The sequence below is a fragment of the Plectrocnemia conspersa genome, unplaced genomic scaffold, assembly GCF_051122295.1.
Source record: "Plectrocnemia conspersa isolate PC_06_02 unplaced genomic scaffold, ASM5112229v1 ptg000012l, whole genome shotgun sequence".
Lineage (NCBI taxonomy): Eukaryota > Metazoa > Arthropoda > Insecta > Trichoptera > Polycentropodidae > Plectrocnemia > Plectrocnemia conspersa.
Genome location: NW_028277176.1, coordinates 31,802,905 through 31,828,237, shown reverse-complemented (window position 1 = coordinate 31,828,237; position 25,333 = coordinate 31,802,905). Strand labels below are relative to the sequence as shown.

Genomic DNA, 25,333 nt, shown 5'->3' with positions numbered 1-25,333 from the left:
TATATACCAGAGGTGGCCAAGCTGACCGCGAAGTTTGTGTTGCTTATTTCATATTTTTTTATAATATTATTCACGTAAAATAAAACCTGTCTAGTCTGCTTCTGACCATACCTTTTATTTATCGTCAGAATTCTTACCGACCAAAATTCTTCGCCGCATATACTAGAAAGAATATATAACTAATGTAAGGAATCATTTCGCAAAACTTAAGTAATTAAAATCATATATTTTGTATTCGATAAGTACTTAACGCCTAGGTTAAAGCCTAATTATATTAATACTATTTTGTAAATTAACGCTTTACTCGCATAAAAATCTTAAATCATAATAAAGGCTTCTTTCATTGTATTTACTTTTTAAAATAAATTGGTGTATATGTACTTTGTTATATTATTAATTAATATTAACTTTGTTTAATTAATACACCGTACTGTTCGTAGGTGATTAAAGAAGTAATAAGTATATTTTAAAAATGTACACAGTTATCAAAAATATATTTTTTCAACGTACGCAGCGAATATTTTCCAGGTGAAGAATTATCGATGAAGAATATTCCTAAACCCCTCTGGTATATACGGAGTGATCTCAAAATGTCAATACATCCTCGCGAATGATATTTACAAGGTACTTTCTGAATATCAGAACGACGAACTCGAGGGTAATTTATAACGTCACTCTCAGACCACGTAAGGTCTGAACATGTCTATGGATTGGTTGGAGCCTCCTCTAGCGTTGTCCTGAATGCCCACTCCCACCGCAATGATGCCTCTCCTAGCGTGGCCTTCGACCCCGGCGGGGTTGAAGTTGGTCGTCGGCCGCTCTCTGCTTTCGGCAGGGACGCCGTCCGAATCTCTGTCCCTCTCCATGATCGAAGAGATCGCCGGGACTCCATTGGCGTTGCCCGGACCATTATGCAACGCCTTGGGAAGGCTTTGCGGTTCGCTCTTATTGTGCTTTGAGCTCTTGTCCGACTCCGAGTTCGAGTCCTTCACTTTGGCTTCTGCTTGCGCCTTCTTAGACCGCTTCCACTTCATCCTGCGATTCTGGAACCAGATCTTCACCTGAAACAATTCGAGATATATAATCGATAAGCACTGCGTTGACGCATCTTTCCTTCTGCGAAGGCAGCTTTAAACTTGACAGATTGTATCGGAAGGGTTAAAAAACAAACATAAAATTTGCCCTTTTTCATCTCTCCCTTCAAAATGATTTTTTCAACATTGAAGTATGAAGGTATTAAAATATCATGGATTACTCCCCCCATATGATCGTGGATTACTCCCCGCAAATAACAGTTTTTAAGTTTAAATTATTAGTAGCACTCGAATAGTACTTACTCACTAACCGAGCGTTCACAATACTACGTCAATGACACAATTTTATTGCTTTTGACCTATATTTTGTGCTCTCCCATTAGACAAAATTCAGTTTCTTCATGCAATTTTAAGTCGTAAAAACGCTCGGTCGCCGAAGTAGTGTGAATGATCGGTTGCTGACCGTTTACACTACGCCGGCGATATAAAATTGTTCATGCTAGTTTATCAAATTTTCTCTACTATGTGTATTAATACAACATTTTTTTTGTATTTAAGAAGAAATTAATAAAAAAAATGTCTATCTCATCTAAATTAATCTTCTTTATAAACCTTTCCGTTTTGTAAAATTATTAAAAGCTTTTCACATAAATACTTGTATTCTAAGTTATATAGAGAGAGCTGAATTTTTTTTAAATTATTATTTCCTGCTCACATACCCCCCTCCCCGCATATTATATATCAATATTTTAAAATAAAATAATTTTGATAATGTAAAGAAAATTAATAATTTTGGATACAGCACCGAATTATATTTTAATTACATTTTGCTATTTGGTTGGTTATTTAGTATTTTCAATTATATTTAAAATTTATTGATTAGAAAAATACTCTTTGGAGATATTTACTTTACGGCATATTTTTATTAATCGATTGCCCACACTATGGATTTACGACTTCTTAAAAGTCAAAATTCGATATCAAAAACCCAGAGAAGTCATTTCAGCTTTTTCCAGAATGGTTGCAGTTTTTATCATAGGTTAAAAAATATTCATTTATTTTTAATATTCAATTTTTGATCGAGTGTATATAACAAAATTTAATAGTTTACATAAAGTTTAAATGTATTTTAATTTTAATTAATTCATAGACAGCGATATTTTTTCTGTTTACGGTGCTTATTTCTTAATAATTTAAATTTTATTTATATATTTATCTATCGCTCGATGGAGAATTGTTTATATGAGCATAACATCATAATCTACTATTATACAAAATCCGACAGCTCGCTGATGACGTCATCAGGAAAAATGATAATAATTATGCCGAGTTTATAGCAATTCATATGCTCCCCTATATGCATATTATATTTTTAATTTTAGATAGCCACTCTTTGATAGTTTTTAGCATTTAATTACAATGTATTTGAACTGACGAACTGATAAAGTACGACAGGAACGGCACGATTTTATTGCTTCGGCTATTTTTTATAAGAATTAAGATTTTTGAACCCTCCCATTCATTATCTACTACTCGGTAATCGATCGTTCGCATTATCGCAGCGACGATACAATTACAACTTCAGAGAGAAGTTTAGACAAATCCCGTTCAAACCAAATTTTGTCTCACCAAACGATTTTAATTATTTTTTATGCTCTTCTATTGGACAAAATTTTCTTTTAGAATGTTTCGTCCAATTCTCTATTTTTTTAAGTAGTAAAATGACGACATTACCATCGTAGTGTTAACGCTCGGTTACGCGTTGAGTGCCTTGTTACAAAAAGCTGCAAATTTTCTAATATAAGTTTAAAAAGTGACGTAAAATAGCATTACATAGTCATCAATCTTTTTCTCACCTGAGTCTCGGTGAGCATGAGGCCCGTGGCGACCTCGAACCTCTTGGGCCTGGAGAGGTACTTGTTCAGCCGGAACTGCTTCTCGAGCTCGAGCAGCTGCTGGGAGGTGAAGGCGGTCCTGGGTCGCCGGGTCTTGCCCAGGAGGGCGTGCGAGGCACCTGCGAACAAGTTATGGCGGTTCATGTCGGATTTGCGTCGGATTGATGGCGCCCACGCCTAAGAAGGGTCAACTCCGAGGCAAAAACGGACCCGTCGTTCGTCACCCGTCAACTACCCGCACTACCCGCTGTACCGCATAGCACGTATCGACCATGGCGCTAATTGGCCTTCTCGCGCCATTACACCCGACTATTCAAATTTCACGCTCGGTTTCCGGCGGACGCTGCGCGTGCGTGCGACGCCATTTTGTCACTGGCACGAGGGATGCTTTTTTTATAATTGGAAAATTATCCGCGTGTTCTAAAATATTATTTTGTTTTATTATAAAATAATATTATGATTGTTATATTATATTATATATATATATATATATATATATATATATATATATATATATATATATATATATATATATATATATATATAACCAGAGACGTAGCAATGAATTTAGCGACCTTTCAAATAGAATATATTGCGCCCCTTTATGCCTTATTTTTTTTATAGTTAAATGGTAAAATTTTTTTGAAAATGGAATTTTAACGTGAATTTTTGACTTCTGAAAAGTGATAATTGTTTTTGCGCATTCCCATTGACCAAAATTCGATATTAATACACTCTCCATACACACTACCAATACTCTCATATCAGAAGTCCGTAGTAATATCGGTAAGGATAGCTATCATATTTTTAAAATATGATTTTTTGTAATATACGAATGCAGACAAACTATGGAGAAATATGCGAGATGCAACTTCTGTCTGTACTTTTTCTTCCTCTCATTTAACCTTGAGAGTTAGGTTGGTTTATTTTGTATTTTGGACTTGAAAGTTTTTTTCAGATTAGGTTTGGGTTCAAATAGCAAATGATTTTACTAAAGATTATCAGTTAAATTATTTTTTGCTAGTAGAAATATATCTACTCGTGAAAATATATTTGGATTTCACTAATGAAAATATAACTTCACTGAAAAATACATATTCACTGTTATATTTATTCTTCACATGTAAATAAATAGTGATAAGAGTGTAAATGTATATATTACTAAGTATGGAAAAGTTGAAATCGTATCATTTTACTGGTAAAAATATATATCTACCGGTGAAAATGTATTTAGATATGATTTTACTGAAATGACATATCTTAAAAAATATTTTCTGATTAGATTCGAGACGGTTTTTATTTATTTTTTTTGAAGAATAATCTGAAAATTTCTGGTTTAGAATCAGGAACGTCATTTCAGATTTTTCCAAGGGGGGATGGAGAAGGGCAAAAGTTCGCCTGTCAGTATTTTTTTTTTTAATATTTTGATTTCATTAAGATTTATAGTATTTCATTAAATGACATGAATTTTTCTGGCCCAATTCAAAGCGGGGAAAAATTTATTACCTCCCCCCCCCCATCCTCCCACAAATGCTGTCCCTGTTGGAAAATGTCCCTTTGCCAATGCCTTCCTACGACTCTGGTCTAACATATTTTTAAAACTGGGGCTTATTGCGATCAATACATATTATTTGATATTTCCGCAGTGATGGCACTGCCTTAATCACAAATTATGTTTTTTTGTATTCGTGACCATGACAGGTCCATCACTGTTGAAATATCAAAAAAAATATACGTATGTATATAGATATCTCTATTTGTATAGCCAAGCAAAATCAGGTCATTTTGTAGATTATTATATATACCTAAGTTGTAGGGATATGTAAGATTTTATTGCAGTTAGAAAGCATATCTTAACATTTTTTACTTTATTAAAAATGTATAAAATTGGCGATTACTTTTTCGAGACCTCTCGAGAAATCCAATGGAATGAAAATTTATTTTCTCGTAGAATCAGGAAGACAAAATTTTGCAAAAACTATTTTAAAAAATTAACGATCAGTATGTAATTTTCTGTATAAATCGATCTATCTTATCTCAGATGATGATATACGAAAAGCGATGATTATTCTTGACAGTTATTCTAATCGATTCAAAAGTTACTTCATTACGTATTTGTAATTGTTTTTGTAACTTCGACTAGTGTAGTGTTGACTTATTTTAATGGTAGATTGCTGTGATATTTTAAATTTTCTAGTTTTTCCAGCTTTTAGTCTATACTACAAGTTTTTCTTTAATATACCACTATTGCACTGCAAGTCGTTCGTGTCAGTATTTACAGTAAAGAAAAACTATGAATTTTGCAAAAAGTTTCTAAAAAAACTAGCGATCGGTATGTAATTTTCTATATAAATCTATCTATCTTATCTCTGTGTCAAAAATCTCGCAGTTCAGCGTGATTTATGAGAAGAAAAAGTAATATGAATATTTGGAACGGCGGGTGTACGTTTATAGGTATGTAGCAGAATGTATGAATCCATTTTGTCGGATGGCGGAGCGTATAGATATAGGAGCGAGACGGCGGAAAGGGGAGCCCAGGGCCGGAGCGGGAGAACGGAGGGGAGATCGCAAATCGAATTAGTTAATTGCCTTCTATCTGGGAATCCTGTTATAAGTAACTACACAAAAGTGTATAGCGGGTGGGCCGCCTCCCGGTCGACACCCCGTTCCGCTGCGAAAGTCTAAGAGTCGCTAATCGGGCGAGAGAGTCGCCAGTCCGAAAGAATCTCGGGGGCAACAAAGCAAACTCGTTTGTGAGGGTGGGCTGTTTTCGCGACGTGCGGTCAAGATCTTCGGTGTTGACGAATTAGCGATCGCCCGATTCATATTCATCGGCAATTATGTGCGATACTCTCTCTCTCTCTCCTCTCTTTCTCTCTCTCTCTCTTTCTCTCCACACTAATGCTTATGTAGATGCCGCCTGTAATCGCTGCGATTTGTAAGCGTTCAGCGGAATTGGCTCCGCAATAAATATCGCCATCGGAGACGTTGCAGCCTCCCAAACGGTGGTTCGCCCCATACGATTCTTTTTTTGTATCACTCGAGAACGAACGCCATTTTGTCGATTCGTTTCTAGGACGCTCTAATTGTAGTGATGTCATTGTACTTTGCGTCGCGTCAATTGGACTCTAGTCTATTTATTTCCAACAATAAGTGCACAAAAACAGCGTTCAACGCGTGATCGTTAAATTTCTGCCCTGTGTTTGGTTGATCGCCCTGAGGGGGGGAACCGGTATGTGTAAGTACATAGGGTGATATTATTATTGCAGTACGGCTGTCGAAGTTAGAACCTTATCTCCTTTTTCACAGTTTTTATAGTTATATATGTTGTAATAACGGTAATTCTCACTTTAATCTACGAACTATTTTAGTTTTATTAATTTATAAAATTGTTATATTTTGTTCTAATTCATACTTTTTCAACGATCATTTGAATTATGCGTGAATACGTTTTCGTGCACTTATTTTTGTACAAATATATGTATGTACATATACAAATAAATACCCATAAATACATTTTTTAACGTAAGTTAATATGAAAATAATATTCACACATTTTCTCTACGTTTTTTCTGGTCCATGTTTACGACGTTTCGACAAAATGTTTTTAAGCATAATCAGGTAAACTTTTTTCTTGAGTACCACAAACGAAAATAATTCCATGGGCTACTGTGCGTTCACAAAAATGTTAAAATGTCTCTCGCACATGTATATGAAATGCCAATGGATACATGTTTTGTTCCTCAACGCATGTTAATGTAAAAAATATATTCACGGATTTGGATACTTTTTATATTCAGGTGGGGGAATTCCCCCCCCCCCCTCCAAATTCGTCCAGCAAAATTCATGCCATTTAATGAAATAGTTACTATAAATCTTAATAAAATCGTAGTATTAAAAAACGTCAACTGACTAGAAGTTTTGCCCCCCCCCCCTCTAAAAAGCTGAAATACTGTCCTTGGGTTTTTGACTTCGAAGAAGTGCCATAGTGTGAGCAAAAGATTGGTCAAAATATGCCGTAAAGTAAATATATCCAAAAAGTATTTTTGAATCATATATATGTATACATTAAAAGCAAAGTAAATATTATTCAGCGCTATATAACTTAAAATACAAGTATTTATGTGAAAAGCTTTTAATTATTATACAAAACGGAAAGCTTTATAAAGAAGATTAGTTTAGACGAGATAAACATTTTTTTTATCTGTCTTCTTACATAAATACAAAAAAAACTGACTTTCGAGCATTTGCCCCCTCTTCTGGAAAATGCTGAATCGACGCCCTTGATTCTAAAACAGAAATTCTCGGGTTATCTCTTAAAAAAATGTCCTGATTTTTTTTAAATATGTCATTTCGGTGAATTCATATCGGTATGCATTTTCACTTGTAGATATACATTTTTACCAGTGAAATTTTAGTTTATCTGGCAGGTGGTAGTAAAGTTACATGATTTCAACTTTTACATGTGTATATATTTACATACTTATCATTATTTATTTACATGCAATATATAAATGTTACAGTGAATGTGTATATCTCAGTAAAGTTATATTTTCACTAGTAAAGTCAATTTTCATTTAATGCAAATACATATTCACCAGTAGATATATATTTCTACTAACAACTTCAAAAAGTGTTAATAATATTATTTACATAAATTTGTTTTTTGTATATTTTTATTGGGCAAAACGGTTAAAAAATTAAGATATAGAAAACTAAATATTTTATTACTTGTTGGATTCCATTAAGATTTTTTAAAGAAAATAGAAAGTTCTCTTCTTGGAAAATTAATTTATTAAATTATGTATATATTTTTCTCATTAGATTAATTTTCTTATTTTTCCGATATTTTCTGATGGAGTTTGTGCCGTTTTTTTGCAAAGGGAGAAAGAAATTCTTGTTAATAAATAATCTGTTACTATTTTTTAAATATTGAGTATCTTCAATGATTTTGGTTGTCTCTGTTTTATAAAGTTTTTTAAAAAAGATCAATCAAATTGACGAGGCAGCAGAGATTTTTTTTTATTTTTTCGTGCCCCATCATCCACGTTGTTTGTCAAAGACTTTTTCTAGTTGGACATGTTCTCTCGTTTTAAGTTATGCAGGTCAGAAATAATGACTTTCAGAATGTATAAGCTGTGTGCTGTGCGTCGGGGCACGGATGCTGGAGAACGAAAAAAAATACTCGAGTGGATACCTCAGCAAACAAGAGTAGTTTCAAAAGGTAGTTATTGCGTCTTTTCGAAGAAGCGATTCTTTCCTATATTAATTCTTTCAGTTGTATCAATAAAACTTAATAAGATTTAACATATTTTAATGGATTTTTTATGATTTTTACAAAATGAAATCAATAATAAAAATTTCTGTTTGATTCACAAAGTTTTGTTTAGTTAATTTAAAAATGAACGATTAATGCATTTATATATATATATATATATATATATATATATATATATATATATATATATATATATATATATATATATATATATATATATATATATATATATATATATATATATATATATATATATATATATATATATATATATATATATATATATATATATATATATATATATATATATATATATATATATATATATATATATATATATATATATATATATATATATATATATATATATATATATATATATATATATATATATATATATATATATATATATATATATATATATATATATATATATATATATATATATATATATATATATATATATATATATATATATATATATATATATATATATATATATATATATATATATATATATATATATATATATATATATATAAAAGCATGTTTTCAATGCTATTATTTAAAAAAAATCAATAGCAATGTTTAGTTATATAACATCTAAGAATTCTCAAAACATATAATATTGTGTAATTAAAAAAAAACTAAGCTACAATATTTATATGAAATACACCGAGCGTTCTCACTAATACGACAATGAAAAGATTTGCATTTGACTTTTAAGTTACTATTGGATGAAATAGAAACAAACATAATGAGTTTGGTCTATTAAATTTTCGAACGTTTTAATCATTCACATTAAAACTGCCATAGCAGTAGGTATAACATAACTTCTAAGAAAAAGTTCATCAAAACAGAATTTTTCCCAATAGGAAAACGCAAAAACAATTATAGCTTCTCAAAAGTTAAAGAGCAATAAAATCGCACCGTCACCGTCGCAGTGGGAACGTTCGGTAACGAGCGTTCCCACTGCGACGGCGCTGCTATTATATTTTTTACTTCTGAGAAGCGATAATTGTTTCTGCGCTTTTCTATTGACCAAACTTCGAGGTTAAAAATCTATGTCAAAGGTCAAAATAAGTTGTCATCGTAGTGGGAACGTTCGCTTGTAGATTCTATACGAGTCTAGAAAAAATTATCGCCCGCCATCCATCAGCACAATTAATCGCTAGCAGTTTACCGTAGCGTCAATTGATTGCATAGACAATGTTTAACCTACAAATGATCGCTAGCATATTTTATCGATAGGCAATACACATAATTTATATAGATTTATTGAATATTTTAAATTAAAAATAAGGAGCTTTTAGGTGTTATTTATAGAATAGAATGATTTGAAGCGTGGCAAGTGGAATTATTTTTTTAAATCAAAACGTATTTTATGAGGTTTAAATTATATGCTGTTTAATTTTCCAATTGCAAAACGTCCATTTGCTGTTCAAACCCAAACCTAACCTAAGCGTACTAATCTTATGAAAGTTAAAAAAGATTGCAAATTTTTGAAAAAAGTGAATTTTTTACTTCTGAGAGGTTTAAGCAATACAACGTCGTAGTAGGAACGTTTGGTATCGAGCGTTTTGACCATTCCCACTATGACAACAACTGCAGTATCTTAGAATTATTTACATATATATTGAAACTTTTTTTACAATTAACAAAAATGCTCACTCTTGGTAAATTATATCATTATAAATGAATTTAAAAGAGAAACACGCATAACTGGTCTACAGATAAATTTGCTAATGAATTATCTGCGGTAGAATATAAAACAAACAACGGCGAGCGGTTTGCGTGGGATTAACGTTAATTGGTCTAATTCTGAAAACGGTCGGAAAAGAGTGCGGCCCTGCGCACAAGAAGTTGCGAAATCGCGGCAAGAATGCACATTTTGGAAATCCGTCGGGTAGAAAGCGGAGCGAGGGTAGGGTAAGCGCCACCCCGGCCCATATATCAAGCGGTCTGATGTATTTATGGCCAACCCTCGCCGCTAGGAACGGAGATTTATAAGGGCGGGCTCTTTTATATTGTGCCAAAAAAAATCCCGTCAAAAAACTCATCCGCAATTCATCAACGATAATATTGAACGATAAATGCTCCTAAACGTTCGCCGGAGCTCTTCGCCTAATTGCCGACAAACAACAACAGATACTTACGCGAAATTAAAACGTAAAATCGATTTAAGCTTTCCCACTGTTACGATACAGTTCGCTTTGAAAATAGTCGAGTTAAACGTCAAGATGAGCAATGTCTTAAAGCATTTGCATTCAAATGAACATCTATATATGTATGCTTTTCTAACACACTTTCAAAACGTGTTCACGCCTTAAGAAATATGTATACTTTAGCGTTCGGTAACCGGGGTAGTTCAAAGAACAATAGTAATAGACGTATGCTCGAATGTATTGTCTCTGACGCGCGTCTTCTCATACAAAAGTTTATGCTTTTTGATGTCCGTACAATATTTCCAATTGTTGACGTATGTCTTTTGTGTTACCAAAATCTCTCTTCAGTTGTGTCATGTTGCTCTTAATTTTTGTATTCTAAGAGATGTCTGTTTTCGTTGTTCAAGTGATCGTTATGGTGATCAATTTGTCATTATTGACGTTTACAATAAACACTTTACTCTACGTGTTTTTATTATTGAAAATATTAATATTAATTTCTAAAGTTAATAATATTTTATTTGTCATTTGTAAGAATTATGTATTTCCAAATCAATCTTATTTAAGGATTTTAAATATAAATCATTATGAAGCTTGATTATTTCCAATTCTGGTTAATTCTGATTTGCTTTAAATATTGTAAAGATTTAGCTGAAAGGAATTTGTAAAAAATAGTGTGATATTTTTAATCGTTTCAAAATCATAGAATTTCGAAATGCTAAAATATGCAATTTTTAAAATTCGTTTTAAAAATATTACAAGTTGTTGAAAAGCTTTTATCAAGCTTATCATAATAATGTCTAATAAATATTCATCTTTGCCTTGTTATTCAAAATTTCAATCACTGAGCTTTGACTTCGATCACTTATATTATACTTTTGACTTTTGATCACTTATATTATAAGAACTTGACTTCTGCAAAGCCAATAAACATTAGCAGCAACAAAAGTTCCTTATCATTATCCTTATTTTCTGGCCCTGCCTCGTATAGAATTGATTATTTTAAAGATAAAGTTTCCATAACTTTTAGTTGACATTATGTCTTTACTTATTTTTTTAATTCGTTTTGTTACTGTATTACTCAAAGGTTGTATATTTTTACTTTGACCAATTCTTTTTTTATTTTCGAAATCTGATAAGAGTGAATCTGCAGCCGCCAAAAACTTTTCTTTGATTACATTTCCATCAATATTTTTTTTAATTCATTAATATTTAACACATTCTCAAAGATACAATGGTTACTCCAAGTGGTTTAATAGTGTGATTTATAAATATGTTTTGCTGGGTGGGAGCTCAGATTTTTCCGGACAGGATTTTTGCGGACACTGATTATTTCGAACATAATAATAATTCTGTTTTCGAGGAATATTTATCGCCTTCTGCTCAGTCGCTTCCTTCTTCTTGTTCTTGGTCTTCTTACGGCGTTCTTCTGGGCCTGAATTTATTCCCGATTTTATTTTGAAGGGTTGCGAAGTCAGTCTCGCTGCTCCTCTAAAACGTATTTTTGATCTGATTTTCAAGACATCATCATTTCCTGATCTATAGAAATGCACAAAAGTCACCCCTATTCAGAAAATTCACAAATTGTATATAAATAATTATAGACAAGTCGCAATGTTGTCAGCTCCTGCTAAATTATTTGAAATATATATTCATAAATATCTCTATAATCACTTTCGGCAAGTTTTGTTGGATCAACAGCATTTGAGATACAGATTTTGAGAAGGCCTTTGACAAAGTTTGTCATAGGTTATTATTAAAAAAACTGTCGAAACCTCGGTGGCTCGGATAATTTAACTCAGTTATTCTCGAGACAGTTTGTAACCTATGGTGGCCGATTGTCGAAAGAATATTACACCCCTTCGGGGGTTCTTCAAGAATCCAACCTGGACCCTCTGATTTTTGTGTTATTTATTAATGACATAAATACAGCAGTTACAAATTCAAGTTTTCTTATGTACGCAGATGATTTAAAATTGTATAAATGCATTCGATCTGTTGCAAACTCCTCTCTACAGAGTGATTTAGACTCTCTATGAAGATGGGCTTCCGTTAACCGTCTGCCTTTAGTGTCGGATAGTGCCTTACTGGGTCATTTTCTCGATCCCTTTTAGTGGAAAAAAATCAAAAAAGGTTTTTAAGATATCTTTACAAAAGTACATTTGGTTATTATCCGTTATTATATCCCAGCGCCTTTCTTTTAGGAGCGTTGGGATACGATTCGCTGAGCATTTTTTTCATTTTTTCAAATTACATAAAGGTGCTGTCGTTAATTCAGCTATTCTCGAAGAATTACAGTCTTGGGTTCCGGAATATTTTCGAGAATCTCGATCGCGTTCTCTTTCGCTAGGACGTCCGCACTTGCCGAGTTGTGGTCATCCGGCTTCTTAATACGCTGGCATTATACATTGACCTGTTTAATGTAAGCTATGAGGAGCTGGTTCAGTTCGTATCATTTACTTTTAATATTTTATGCTTTTTTTGTTTTGTCTTATTATTTTAAAGTATTATTCTAATTATGTATATATACATTTTTTGTGTATTAGATAATACAATTATTGTTTTCGACCATCGTGGCGCATTGGGGTAACCTGTTAGGTCACGATGGTCTTAATTTAATCTAAATTAATAAATAAAATTAATAATATATACCGGACAATCACTGATCAGCAATTAGCACAGCGTTATTTTATGCATATCTTATTAAATTCAAAAAGTTCAACGATTACGAAAGTAATTAGTGATTAATTAAAATAAATATTATTAACCACTAATTATGTTTTGATTAAATAGTATTTTACAGACAATTTATTGTTTTTTAAACAAATTGTTTAAATAAATTAAAGTCGGTAAAAACCGAGAAAAAAACCGTATATTTTTCCGTTCAATTTTCGAATAGTCGAAAAATAAGAATAATTGCGAATCCTACAGCGACATCCATTTTTAAAGCTTTTTTGGCTGTTTTAAGCGATTAAGAACTATTACTAACGCCCAACTTTTGTGCTAGCTTTCGAATTGTTTGTGGTTCTGATTTAATTAACACCTTCAGTTGCTCGCTATCAACTGAAGAAGGACGCTATATTCCTAAGCTATTTATTTTCAAATCTATCTTCCTAGGCACGATTTTTTTGAAACCAACATTGCACCATACGTTCCTTGAAAGTAGCCACACTAAAAGCATTATTTAGTTAACGAACTGCTAGTAGTAAACTACAGTTTTTAACTCAAATAAAAATGTTTTTATTTCCTTATTTTTCATCGTTAATTCGATAATCCAATTTATAAGTCAAAAAACAACGTGGATCATTACAAAAAAAATCAGTATGAAATAACCGAAAAACTACCATAAGTATTTAGCCTTATTATCATTCGACAAGTGGCATATATTAAATGTGGTAAGAATCGTATTTGGCGTCGGATCGAATCGGCCTTTGAGCGCGATACATATTTACTCGAGTTCAATATTAGATCTTCAGGTGCAAATTTGCGAACGGAACGGATCCGAATATAAATAAAAAGGGCGTCTAACAATTAGGCTGCGGATAAAAAGCGGCGCCCTCCCCAATGCTAAGTTCCAGATTCAAAATGTCTGTAAGAGGGAGTTATGAGAGCAGGGTGGGAGCGGCGGCCGGCCGAGTGGAGGGGATGCGCTGGGTGGAGCCTCGCAGCCTCCGGCCCACCGCTAATATTCAAATGACAACGACAAATTGTTTCATAGATTGAAACGGACACCGATCGATGAGTCATCTCTACCTGCCGCGCGATTAAACGAATCGCACGGCCGTAAACATTAACGACGCTTACTACTTCATAATAAAAGTTTTACTATCGACTGAAAATCTATAATGTTAAATGCTCCGATGCTCTTTCGGAATAACGATCAACTCCTTGTCTGTTTTCGTGTCGATGGGAGAAAAACACAAAGGACTTCTTGTGATACTCCGTTTTCAAATATCGAATACGAAAAGTCAACAGAAAAAATCTGAAGATTGACGTCTGTCGTTTATTTCTATAGATTTAGAAATAGACGCGTAGACCTGTCAAATCCCGATCAGCTAAGGCGAGGCCTTGTCTTATAAGAAGATTTTTCTCCACGATGAAAAATTCCACGACTATATATTCTATTCGATGATCGGATTTTTACGGAAAGGAAATTTCCGGACACAAATTTTGTGGACACTGACACTGATTATTCCGCTGATTATTGTCTGTCACTGAATTATTGAGTGACAATATATTTTTAGCTATTCAGATTAAAAATTGTGAAGATAATAGAAAATAATGTTACTTTTAAAGTTCATGGTTACTTGGAAAACATGATTTTTCACAATTTAGCTAAAAATATTGATATCTTAATAATATCAAAACATCAAAAGATTTTTGCGTTTTTCTAATTCGGACATCATTTTGCGACTTTTATAATTGCGACTTCCAATTCAGACATCATTTTGCAGAGAAAACTAGCCGACAATAAAAACGTCACTATTTATTGTTACAGAACGTTACAGGATTTAATTTTCAATTCAAATTTATTAATAATTTATTAATAATAACGTTGAAATATTATAATTTTATTATAATTGCACATTGAACCATCCAAATGTTTACTTTTTTATATAATTAAAAAAAAAAATTGTCTGGAATAATCAGCATCCTCAAAAATCTTGTCCGGTAATTTCTTGTTCGCAAAAATTTGTCAGAAAATTTCCCGTCTGGAATAATTATCGAAGCATTCCATTCCATACCCTCTACTGCATTTCTAAACTCTTTTGGGGCACGACGTAAATAAGCTTTTGCTTCGCGACCTGAGAGAAGATTGTTAAAATTATATTTTAATAATATAAATACAACATATCATCGTTAAAATCCTCAAATTTAAAAGAAAATCAATTATTTGTGTCATAATACACTCGTCTTCAGGCTGTAGTGTGTTTCACGATTGTTTTTTTGTTATATTGTAGTTAGAGTTGAAACTCTTAGTTTCCAACTTGCGCACGTATGTTTGTTGCAAAAGGCAATACTTTCAACCGAAAAACTATCGAAATGTATTATTACATGGTATTTAAATTAGATATTATTATTGACATTTTTTACAAAATCTTTATTCATTCAAGTCATTAACTTCAAAATTTATTAACAAATCTACGACTGCCTTCTACGAATATTTTGAAACGTATAATACTATTTTTTCTATTTAAAATTTGTTTTTATATATGTATATATAAAAAAAAACACATTTTTATAGCATATTCATTTATGAATGTAGTTGACAATAGTGTTTATTATATTTCAATACAAATTTAATATGTTATCACTATTATTGCCGAAATATGATATATTGACTTTTGCTACTTTCCTGAGACATGTCGGAAATTTGCTTAGCCATTTAGCTGCTACACAACGAAATACCGTTGTTTGTAATATCTAATATTATATAAATGCTAGCGATGAACGTTGTTTACATGATGTTCGAAAAGGTAATTTGGGAATTTGTTACTGTGTTAGTGTATAACATTTATTTATATATTTAATTTGATTGATATATAGCGTAAACCGATGAATTAAAAATAAAAAACATCGTAGCAGTTAAAGGGTTAAAAGGAAAATATTTTTTTAATTCAAACATATTTTTTTATGTAATACGTTAATATTTAAATATAAATCATAAAAAGTTTGGCAGCCAAAGGGTTAAGAAATTATGCTCTATTTTTTCAAACTAGAGGCACACGCGTTCAGTTGCAAAACTCAGTTAGACAAATTTACAATAACTTGAAATTCAAACTTTAGACTCGGGGTATAAAAAGACCTAGATTTGAATCCCATATTAACTTTTTGGGAGATCAGAATTAGTGTTTACTATTTATTTATAATTCTGATCGATCATTACAGATTTTTTTAGATATTCCTAATCTCACGGATTAAGAATTAAAATAAAAATCAAACTACATTGCGCATAGTTTATTGATTGTTCATTAAATATATGTCAATTATTGACTTTGATTATAGCGTGGTGTCTAATTATACCACAGTAGTTGTTGATTGTGTTTACCTCGTTGCATCAAAAGATTTATAGTAAATATGTTATATTTATAACCAAAAAACAGTTAAAATACATAATACATTCCTCTAAGACAATATTTTCAAATTATCTTTCACGAATTTCTTGAACAGTACTTTCAGTTTTTTATTTATTGTTCAACCTGATAATTATTTTTAACAATTTGGTTTTGCACTAAATTTATTTTAATTGACTACTTTCTCCTATATTTAATTTTAAGTTTTCTTTAATTTTTAAATGAAATAATACTAATTGTATCGATAACAATAATAATAAACATATTTTTTTATCGTATTTTATCTTATTCAATCTTATATTTATTTTTAAATATATTTATTAAACACTTTTTCCCTGTTTTTAAATTTAATTTTTCGATGTAAAATCACACAATCGTAAATCTATATCAAAAGTAATAAGTCAAGTCTATACTCCGTTTCTTTTAACAGGGTCACTTTGTAGTCTATCCATTTCGTCATTATTCATAAGTGAAGAGATGAAAACTTTGGGTGTACGTTCCACCAATTTGCTCTAAATTACGAGATGCGGACATACGTTGGATATATTCTTTTATATATTTTACACAAATTTAAAGAAATTATAAATGTTACAATATTTTTTATGTTGAAATAGTGAAAGTTATAAGCTAACAAAATCAATAATTTATCAGTCGTTATCATTTACGTGTGTATGGCGTTAACAATTTGAAGACGTCCGTGCGCTGCGAATGTCGGAATAACAATGAAGTAGATGGAACGTATTTGACGACCAATTAAATACCGTTGTGAAATACAGAGGGACTCTGTTAAGTGAATCGAAGTATAGGAAAAGTTATCATAAGCTGAATTCTTATAGTCATGAAATATAAAAATAAAAAAATTAGCAAAGGTATGCGAAACATCAAATAAGCAACGATTGGAAAGAGTGCATATGGCAATAAATTGGACGACGGGTATTAACGCGATCCCTAAATTTAGAATTTATTGCTATTGTGACAAATCTATTTAGCCCTCTCCCATAATTTTATCGCTGCAATCGAGAATAACGATCGCAATAAACAAATCATGTAATAAAAAATCTTAAATCTGTTTTTAATTAGCAGCAAGGATGACTGTTGAATTTTATATTTTGAAATCTAACAATCGTTCGAATTAACGACTCTCGCTTTTTTATTGTTGTGTTTACAATAAAAACCTGTTCGGTTTATTGCTCTCGTCGAATAACGAGCTGTGTTTGTAGTTGTAATATAATTTAGAGATGAGCTACGAGTCGACCCCCCGGGAGCTTTATTTGGCCGGCTAAAAGCCCAAATATGTCACATATGTCACGAAATTGGTGCAAATTAGGTGCAGACGTATTCGATTGGGGGGGACGTTTGGTTGCAAGGTGGATTACCCTCGCTCATTTACATTCATTTCCACACATTACAATAGGCATAGTTTTTATTATTACCATTTTCACTATTGCTACTTTCGAGATTGTTTTTTTCTTTAATTTATTTTATAATTTAAATTAAAAAATAAAAGAAATATCTAGCAATGTTTCCATTATTGCGATTGTCTTTTTTTATACTCGTGCAGTTTAACTAAATTTTTATATTACATTTAAATTAATAATTATTATTGCTTATTTATATATTGTTGCTATACTCGTTATCACTACTGCTCATTCATGAGAATTCTATTTTGAATTTAGATTTAAAAACATAATTATTATCTCTTTATTCTAAATATTACTACTGTTTATTTTAACTATTATCATTATCATTAATTTTTATTTAAAAACATATTATCATTATATTAATTTGATTGCGATTGTCATTATCAGTAATTTCGCATTCAATACGATTTTTATTTAAATTTTAAACAAAAAAAAACAATGTAAAATATTTTGTTTTTTAATTCGAATATATCTTAAATGTGAAACGAAATTCTTTACATTTAAATTTATTGTTATTATTACCGCTTTTAAAAATTATTCTCATTTTTGTGATTATTAGACTCGTTCTAAATTATTTTAAATCATTAAATTAAATAATATACTATCATACTTAATATATTTGTTTTCACTCTCAACTGTTTAATGAAAATATAAAATAATAATATTTGCTTCTATAAAATATGCGTCGGATTTTTAATTTTAATATACAAAGCATTATTTTAGATTTGCTATTCGAATACATTATTCTTCCCCGATTACAATTATTGTCACGATGTTTATTATTACTACCATCTCTCATATTTATAAAAGTAAAAAGTAAATCAAATTACTTGAATCGCTCGAATTGGATGACTGTCGTTGTTGACAATTGACTGCAAGTGCAAAAATCGAAGCAGTTGCGCTAATGCGTATCACTCCTTTGTTGTAATTTCACACCCCGCAAATATGGCCAGAGGACTAGTAGCGGGGCGATAAGCGCCTCACACCAAGGGTGGCGCGTTGCGTCGTCGTTCGTCGCACTGGCGATAGTGGATCGCGCTGGGGGACGCCGCTGGCCTCGCCGCCCCTCACTTTTATTTTTGGGGTGTTTCGGTCGGTCGATCTGTAATAGTTTATATCAACACGGGTGCAATTTATTATGTTAATTGCATCAGCGCTAAAGACGGGGGTCGGCCGGCTCTAATCTAATTGAAAACATGAGTGCAAACAGAGCGGGTGCTAATTGTCGCGGTTTTATTGTCGTTGCGCGTATGTCGCTCGCACAGGCGATTCTAAAGCGACGAGCTAATACGCGACTATAGTCGCCCTATCTAAATATGCAAGTCCAACGACACTTTTTTTACAATCAAGTCATGTCGAATAAAAGTCGATCATATTATTAATATTATTTATACAAAGTCTGGATTTTTACATCATGATGACTTTTTCCTTTTAGTTCGAAAAACTTACTCTCACTTAATCAATATATTTTTAGACCATAAATTGTTTATATTACTGATTAAAATTTTAACAAGGAACATATAGTGAAATTACAGAATATTATTTTTAAACAATATTTTTAATAACAATTTTAAACATATAGTTTGAAACAAAAATTCATAAAAAAAATATCCCTAAAATTATTACAGTGGTTCTAAGAAAATATACCACATAAAAATACTAGGATTAAATTTACGGGATTAGTCCAATCGATACTTTTCTAAATTATCAAGTCATAAATTAAATAGACGTTGATAGCAATATTGAAAATTTCTGAAAAACAGATTGAGAAAGTAGAAAGCTTGTATTTATTGGGTCGAAGATTTAATTTGATTAAGGTCAGTAATTTAATCAAATAGTTTAGATCTGTTTTCAAATCAAATGGTTAGTAAGCGCATGCGTTTACTAGACATTATGCATTATGAACTTACTCCTGTAAAATCTATTATAAACTATATTTAATAAAAGAAATCATTAACACAAATTAAATTATGAAATAAAAAAAAGTATATTTAATATTATTGACTTGGCGAAATAATAGCCGAAACTGACCGTTCGTTCTTAAAAAAGACTAACCGATACATTTGTAGTAAATATGTAAATAGTATCGAAAACAAGTATATAACTGCCTCTTGGTTGGAGTTTATATAAAGAATATTCTCAGAAACGGGTTTTCAAATTCTTAAGATTTTTTTTAATAATTAAAATTTATAGATTAGTACAAATAGTTCATAGTATGGTTTTATAATAACCAACTTTTGAAAAGACCGGTTTTTTTATATTATTTATTTTCAGAAATCTGTTAAATCAGGTTTTAGAATTTTTAGAAAAAAAAATTTAATGGTTAAATATTTATGAACTTGTGTAAACAGTTAATTATTAATGTTTATACAAGTATAGACTTTTAAAAAGACCTGTTTTAGATTTAAATTATTTTCAGAAACCAGTTAAGTCCAGCTTTTGAATTATTTGAAACAAATACTTTTTTAATGATTAAATATGTATTAAATCGTGCAAATAGTAAATTATTCATGTTTATACAAGAACTGACTTTTAAAAAGACAGGTTTTTGATTTCTACTATTTTTGTAAACCGGTTGAATATGCTTTTGTTTCATTCCTATTTTAAAGTTTTTCAGTCCACATTTTATTTATATAAAAATGAATATATGATACAATTAAGTAAAATAACCATAATATATGAATATAAAATAGTAATTGAATGATAACTTAATTCTGCTCTTATTCTAGATACTCTCTCACGAACTATAATGAAAACTAATTTTTGTTCTATTATTGATTCAGATATTAAAAGAAAATTCTTCTATATCTTATAATATGATATTATTTCTTTAGGTTTCTCAGAAAACGTAGTAATTAAGTCTTATTTCAATGCATTGTTAATAGTTTCTCCGATATAAAAATCATCGAAATCTGGTTTCACACAACAATATTTTTATTGAAATATTTTATGGATTCTACAAATATAACAAAAACATAAACGTTTAAAAATAATTGCCAGAACACAAATTTTAGATATCGAGTTTTAGACTTAATACAATAAATACTCTCGATTTTAAGTCAATATGTATTTTTTTACACAATCTTTATATTATATTTTAAATTTTACCTAAAAATCTAACAAACACCTTATATTATTGTATTATATATACCGAAAAGATGATATTTTTAAATTAAACTCATATCGACAGCTGTGAAATATACAGACATTATTTTTTTCTATATATTGACGAATTATTAAATATAATTATATGTTTATATTAATCATTTATAATCGGAATTTTCGTTTGGGCAATAAGCGCCGAACCTTTCATGATATTTTGAGTAAACTTTTTTAATAAATTTAAAAAATGTACGACGTATTTGTAAGCTCACCTGCTAGTTCCGGTAATCTCGGGTAGAACATGCCGGCCCTGGCAAGCCACTCGAGCTGGGCGTGGTGCAGGGCCGCGTGCTGAGGAGGAGGCGGCGGTGGCTGCGGCGCGTAAGACTGGCCAAGAGGAGGATACGGCATCAGGGCTGGACCTAGCAGAGGCCCTCGTCCTAAAAGGCCCGGTCTCGGAATCAAACCTGGAACAGTTTCGATCGTTAAAAATAGTATTTTAGTAGTATTTTATGCGATAAATGCTATATATATATATATATATATATATATATATATATATATATATATATATATATATATATATATATATATATATATATATATATATATATATATATATATATATATATATATATATATATATATATATATATATATATATATTTTGGGTGTTCTCCAAGGTTCCTATATGCAGCCATTACTACTTATCAATAACCCGACGGAACAATTACAATATAAATAAACAGATTCGAATAAAATAACTTATTAATGTCATTCATTATACTGTATAATATATTTTTGGAGTCTAAGAAAATTTATCGCCCGCAATTTGATCATTTTAAAGCTATAATTGACACGGCGGTAAATTGCTAGTGGTGAATTTTTCGAATCCCGATAGGTTATCTAGCATTCATAATATAACATATATATATACTTATAATAAAATTACAAATTATTCGAAGTACCTCTAAACCGAATTTTGTCCAATAAGTCTCTCCTATTGACCAAAATACGATTTTAATAAACTTATTCCAATCCTCATTTATTAGAAGTCAGAAGTTCAAAAGTAATAATTCGTAGTAATAAAGGTCTATATACATATAGAATAAATTAAAAAAACTGCTTAAAACATATATAAATAGTTCATACACTATATTAAAAAAAAAGGTTATGTAAATTTCTCTGCATAGATTTTTCTTAAAAAATAAATTGCATTCTTAGTATAAAAATTCCCCTCTCATAATAAACTTATTTTATTAACGTTTTTCTAATTTTAGGAAAATCTACACTTTTGAAAGAAAAAAATTACCGAGAATTAAATTTTCTTTGCGCTCTACTATTGACCAAAAATTTTTTTTTTATATTTCGACCAATTCTCATTTATCAAAAGTCATAAAATAGTGTCATAGTGAAAATCATCGGTTTTAGTATATTATATATTTGTAATTCACTGAGTAATTCTAAGTTGTGGGCAAACCATAAAGCGTTTGATGCGATTCTTGCTATAATATTTTGATGTTTTATTACATACGAGTATCAATTATAAATTCTAATAATAAAGAAGCATTAAAAACCTTATTTTTAATTAATATATATATATATTGTCTGGCGATCATTTATCAATAACCCGACGGAACAATTTCAATGTAAATAAACGACTGTTTCAACATTTAAAGTAACTAGAAATAACTAATTGTTAATATAATTTATTATACTATTTAATATATTTATAGAGTTAGGAAAATTTATCGCCCTTAATTCACATTTTTACTTTCACAAATCTCGCAATTCAGCAAATATTCTAGCGATTATTTGTAGGCTTTAAATTATGTATGCGATCAATTGCCGCGGCGGTAAACTACTAGCGATTATTTGCTGGCGGTGAATTGCTAACGATAAATTGTCTAGACCATGTATTTTTAAATTACTTAAATTATAAATATTTTAAAAGAACTATATTAACATTTGCACAAAATTAAAAATATTAAGCAACCGAATGGCTTAAATTATTATATACATATATATATATATATATATATATATATATATATATATATATATATATATATATATATATATATATATATATATATATATATATATATATATATATATATATATATATATATATATATATATATATATATATATATATATATATATATATATATATATATATATATATATATATATATATATATATATATATATATATATATATATATATATATATATATATATATATATATATATATATATATATATATATATATATATATATATATGTGTGTAAATAATATACCATGTTATCAAGTTTATAATGAAATAATATATTTTTCTATAAAAATCGGTTATTATAAAAATTTAGAATGCAAAAAAGATGTAAAACATCTATATTTGTACATTAAATCGTACTTAATATTATTTAGTGCAGTTTTATATTATAAACACTCAGAAAGCCCTACATGTTCAGTATTAAAATTTTATTAATGATTTTTTGATATTTTTTGTCGATTTATAATTTATATTGAAACCTAAACAACTAACACACTTAAAACTTTGGTAAATTTTCTTGTAATAAATAAATTAATAGCTTTTTAAAATATGTTTAATCAAAATTTACAAATAAATTAAAATTAAATATTATTAATATATATAATTTATTAAAATGTATTAAATAAAAATAATTTGTTAGCAGTTTTACTGTATATCATTAAGAAGTAAGAGAAGGATCTAAATATTTTAAGCATTAGTTGCTTAAAACACATCTCATATATGATATATTATTGATAAATTTAATTTATATTTAATATGCTATACTTCTTAAAATAAAATATTTTTAAAAGTGTGCGCCGTTTTGCCCATTCATTTTTTCATATTAAAAACAAGGCTGATTTTCTGACTTCTTAATAGCTCTCTGTTGTGAACAATACTAAAGATGCCAAATATAAATTTTGGACGAAATGCCTTGAAAAATAAACAGCACAAATAAAATATACTTGGATGTAACACAATAAGAAAGGGAGCGTGGAAAAGTTCAATAATAAATTGAAGGCTGACCTGTCCTTTGATCCGAATAGTCGTGGCGCTCGATCTCCATTCCGGGCGAAATGGGAGGACTGTAGCTGCCGTTGGATCTGTGGTCCTCGGAGACCTCTTCGGGAGTGGCGCTCCTGTTCGACAGAGGGCTGCGACTCCTGGCGACCGAACCGGGACTGGGGTCACGCTCGTACCTCTCTATGGTGTTTGAAGCGATCCGCCTCTCTAAATTGTCGTCTCGCTCGTAGACCAAATCCTGAAGATGCTGAGAGACGGACTCCGCCGGCGCGTCGCTCCTCTGCAGCCCGAAGTCTTGATGGTTGAAGTGCTGATGATGATGGATGATGGCCAAGTATTTCTGATGCGACATCTTCTCCTGCAGAGTCTGCTGCTGCAGTTGCTGCTGGGCGTCCTCTTCGCGTCCCGAGCGACTATCGGCGAGGAGGGCGTCGATGCGGAACGACTTTTTATTATTGTTAGTGATGGAGTTCTGGTGGCGACCCAGGAGCGTGTTTTCGGGACTGCGCCCTCCGGAGGAGTCTCGCTCCCGGCACTCGCTCGCGCCCCCCATGTCTCGCTCGTCTTCGTAGCGGGCCTTGGGCAGGAACGGACAGCTCATAGTCATCACGCTGGCATCGTTCGAAAGACTGAAAAAAATTTCAAGTCAAACCGCCGATAGTGCTACGAGTGCGGGTGCGGAGGGTGAGTGCGCTTGTGTTGACCGTTCGCCGCCCGAGTTCCGACTGAACCGGAGGGAATGTTTTCAAGGGGAGCTTTCATCTGTCAAAAGAGCTGCTCTCGCACGCGCGCAACGCCGATATCGATACGTCGTCGGTTATTAATATAACCGATCATATCGAAGCTCAAAGCTCTATAATATTATTATTGTCGAGACAAACGAAAAACAAAGCAGTGATTAAAATCATATTCACAAAGATAAACTTTAAGTATATATTATAAATTATTTTCTGATGTTGCAAATTTCAAAAGAGCTTTCAAAAAAATAGACAGAAGTAAAATGTTAAATAAATTAGTGATTATTGCATTATATTATATATAAATATATATATATATATATATATATATATATATATATATATATATATATATATATATATATATATATATATATATATATATATATATATATATATATATATATATATATATATATATATATATATATATATATATATATATATATATATATATATATATATATATATATATATATATATATATATATATATATATATATATATATATATATATATATATATATATATATATTTATATAGAAGTAATCAATGATTATTTGTTGG

The 25,333-nt window shown here is 30.5% G+C and overlaps 1 protein-coding gene across 1 annotated transcript; it reads right to left on the bottom strand.

The window, feature by feature from the left end:
* Window positions 1–529: 529 nt before the first annotated feature.
* On the bottom strand, window positions 530–24,682 carry exex (motor neuron and pancreas homeobox extra-extra). Its single transcript, XM_088200260.1, has 5 exons — window positions 24,299–24,682; window positions 24,033–24,232; window positions 21,242–21,436; window positions 2,891–3,048; window positions 530–1,061 (listed from the first exon to the last, which is right to left on the bottom strand). Exons 1-5 carry the CDS (start codon window positions 24,634–24,636, stop codon window positions 678–680), a joined length of 1,275 nt encoding a protein of 424 aa, XP_088056386.1. The 5' UTR covers window positions 24,637–24,682; the 3' UTR covers window positions 530–677.
* Window positions 24,683–25,333: the final 651 nt, after the last annotated feature.

Excerpts from the sequence above, each read along its gene's own strand:
- exex (XM_088200260.1), bottom strand. The coding sequence starts at position 24,636 with ATGACTATGAGCTGTCCGTTCCTGCCCAAGGCCCGCTACGAAGACGAG. Across the intron at positions 24,233-24,298 it reads GGGCTGCAGAGGAGCGACGC|GCGGATCGCTTCAAACACCA; the intron begins GCCGGCGGAGTC and ends CAATTTAGAGAG. Across the intron at positions 1,062-2,890 it reads TCATGCTCACCGAGACTCAG|GTGAAGATCTGGTTCCAGAA; the intron begins GTGAGAAAAAGA and ends GAATTGTTTCAG.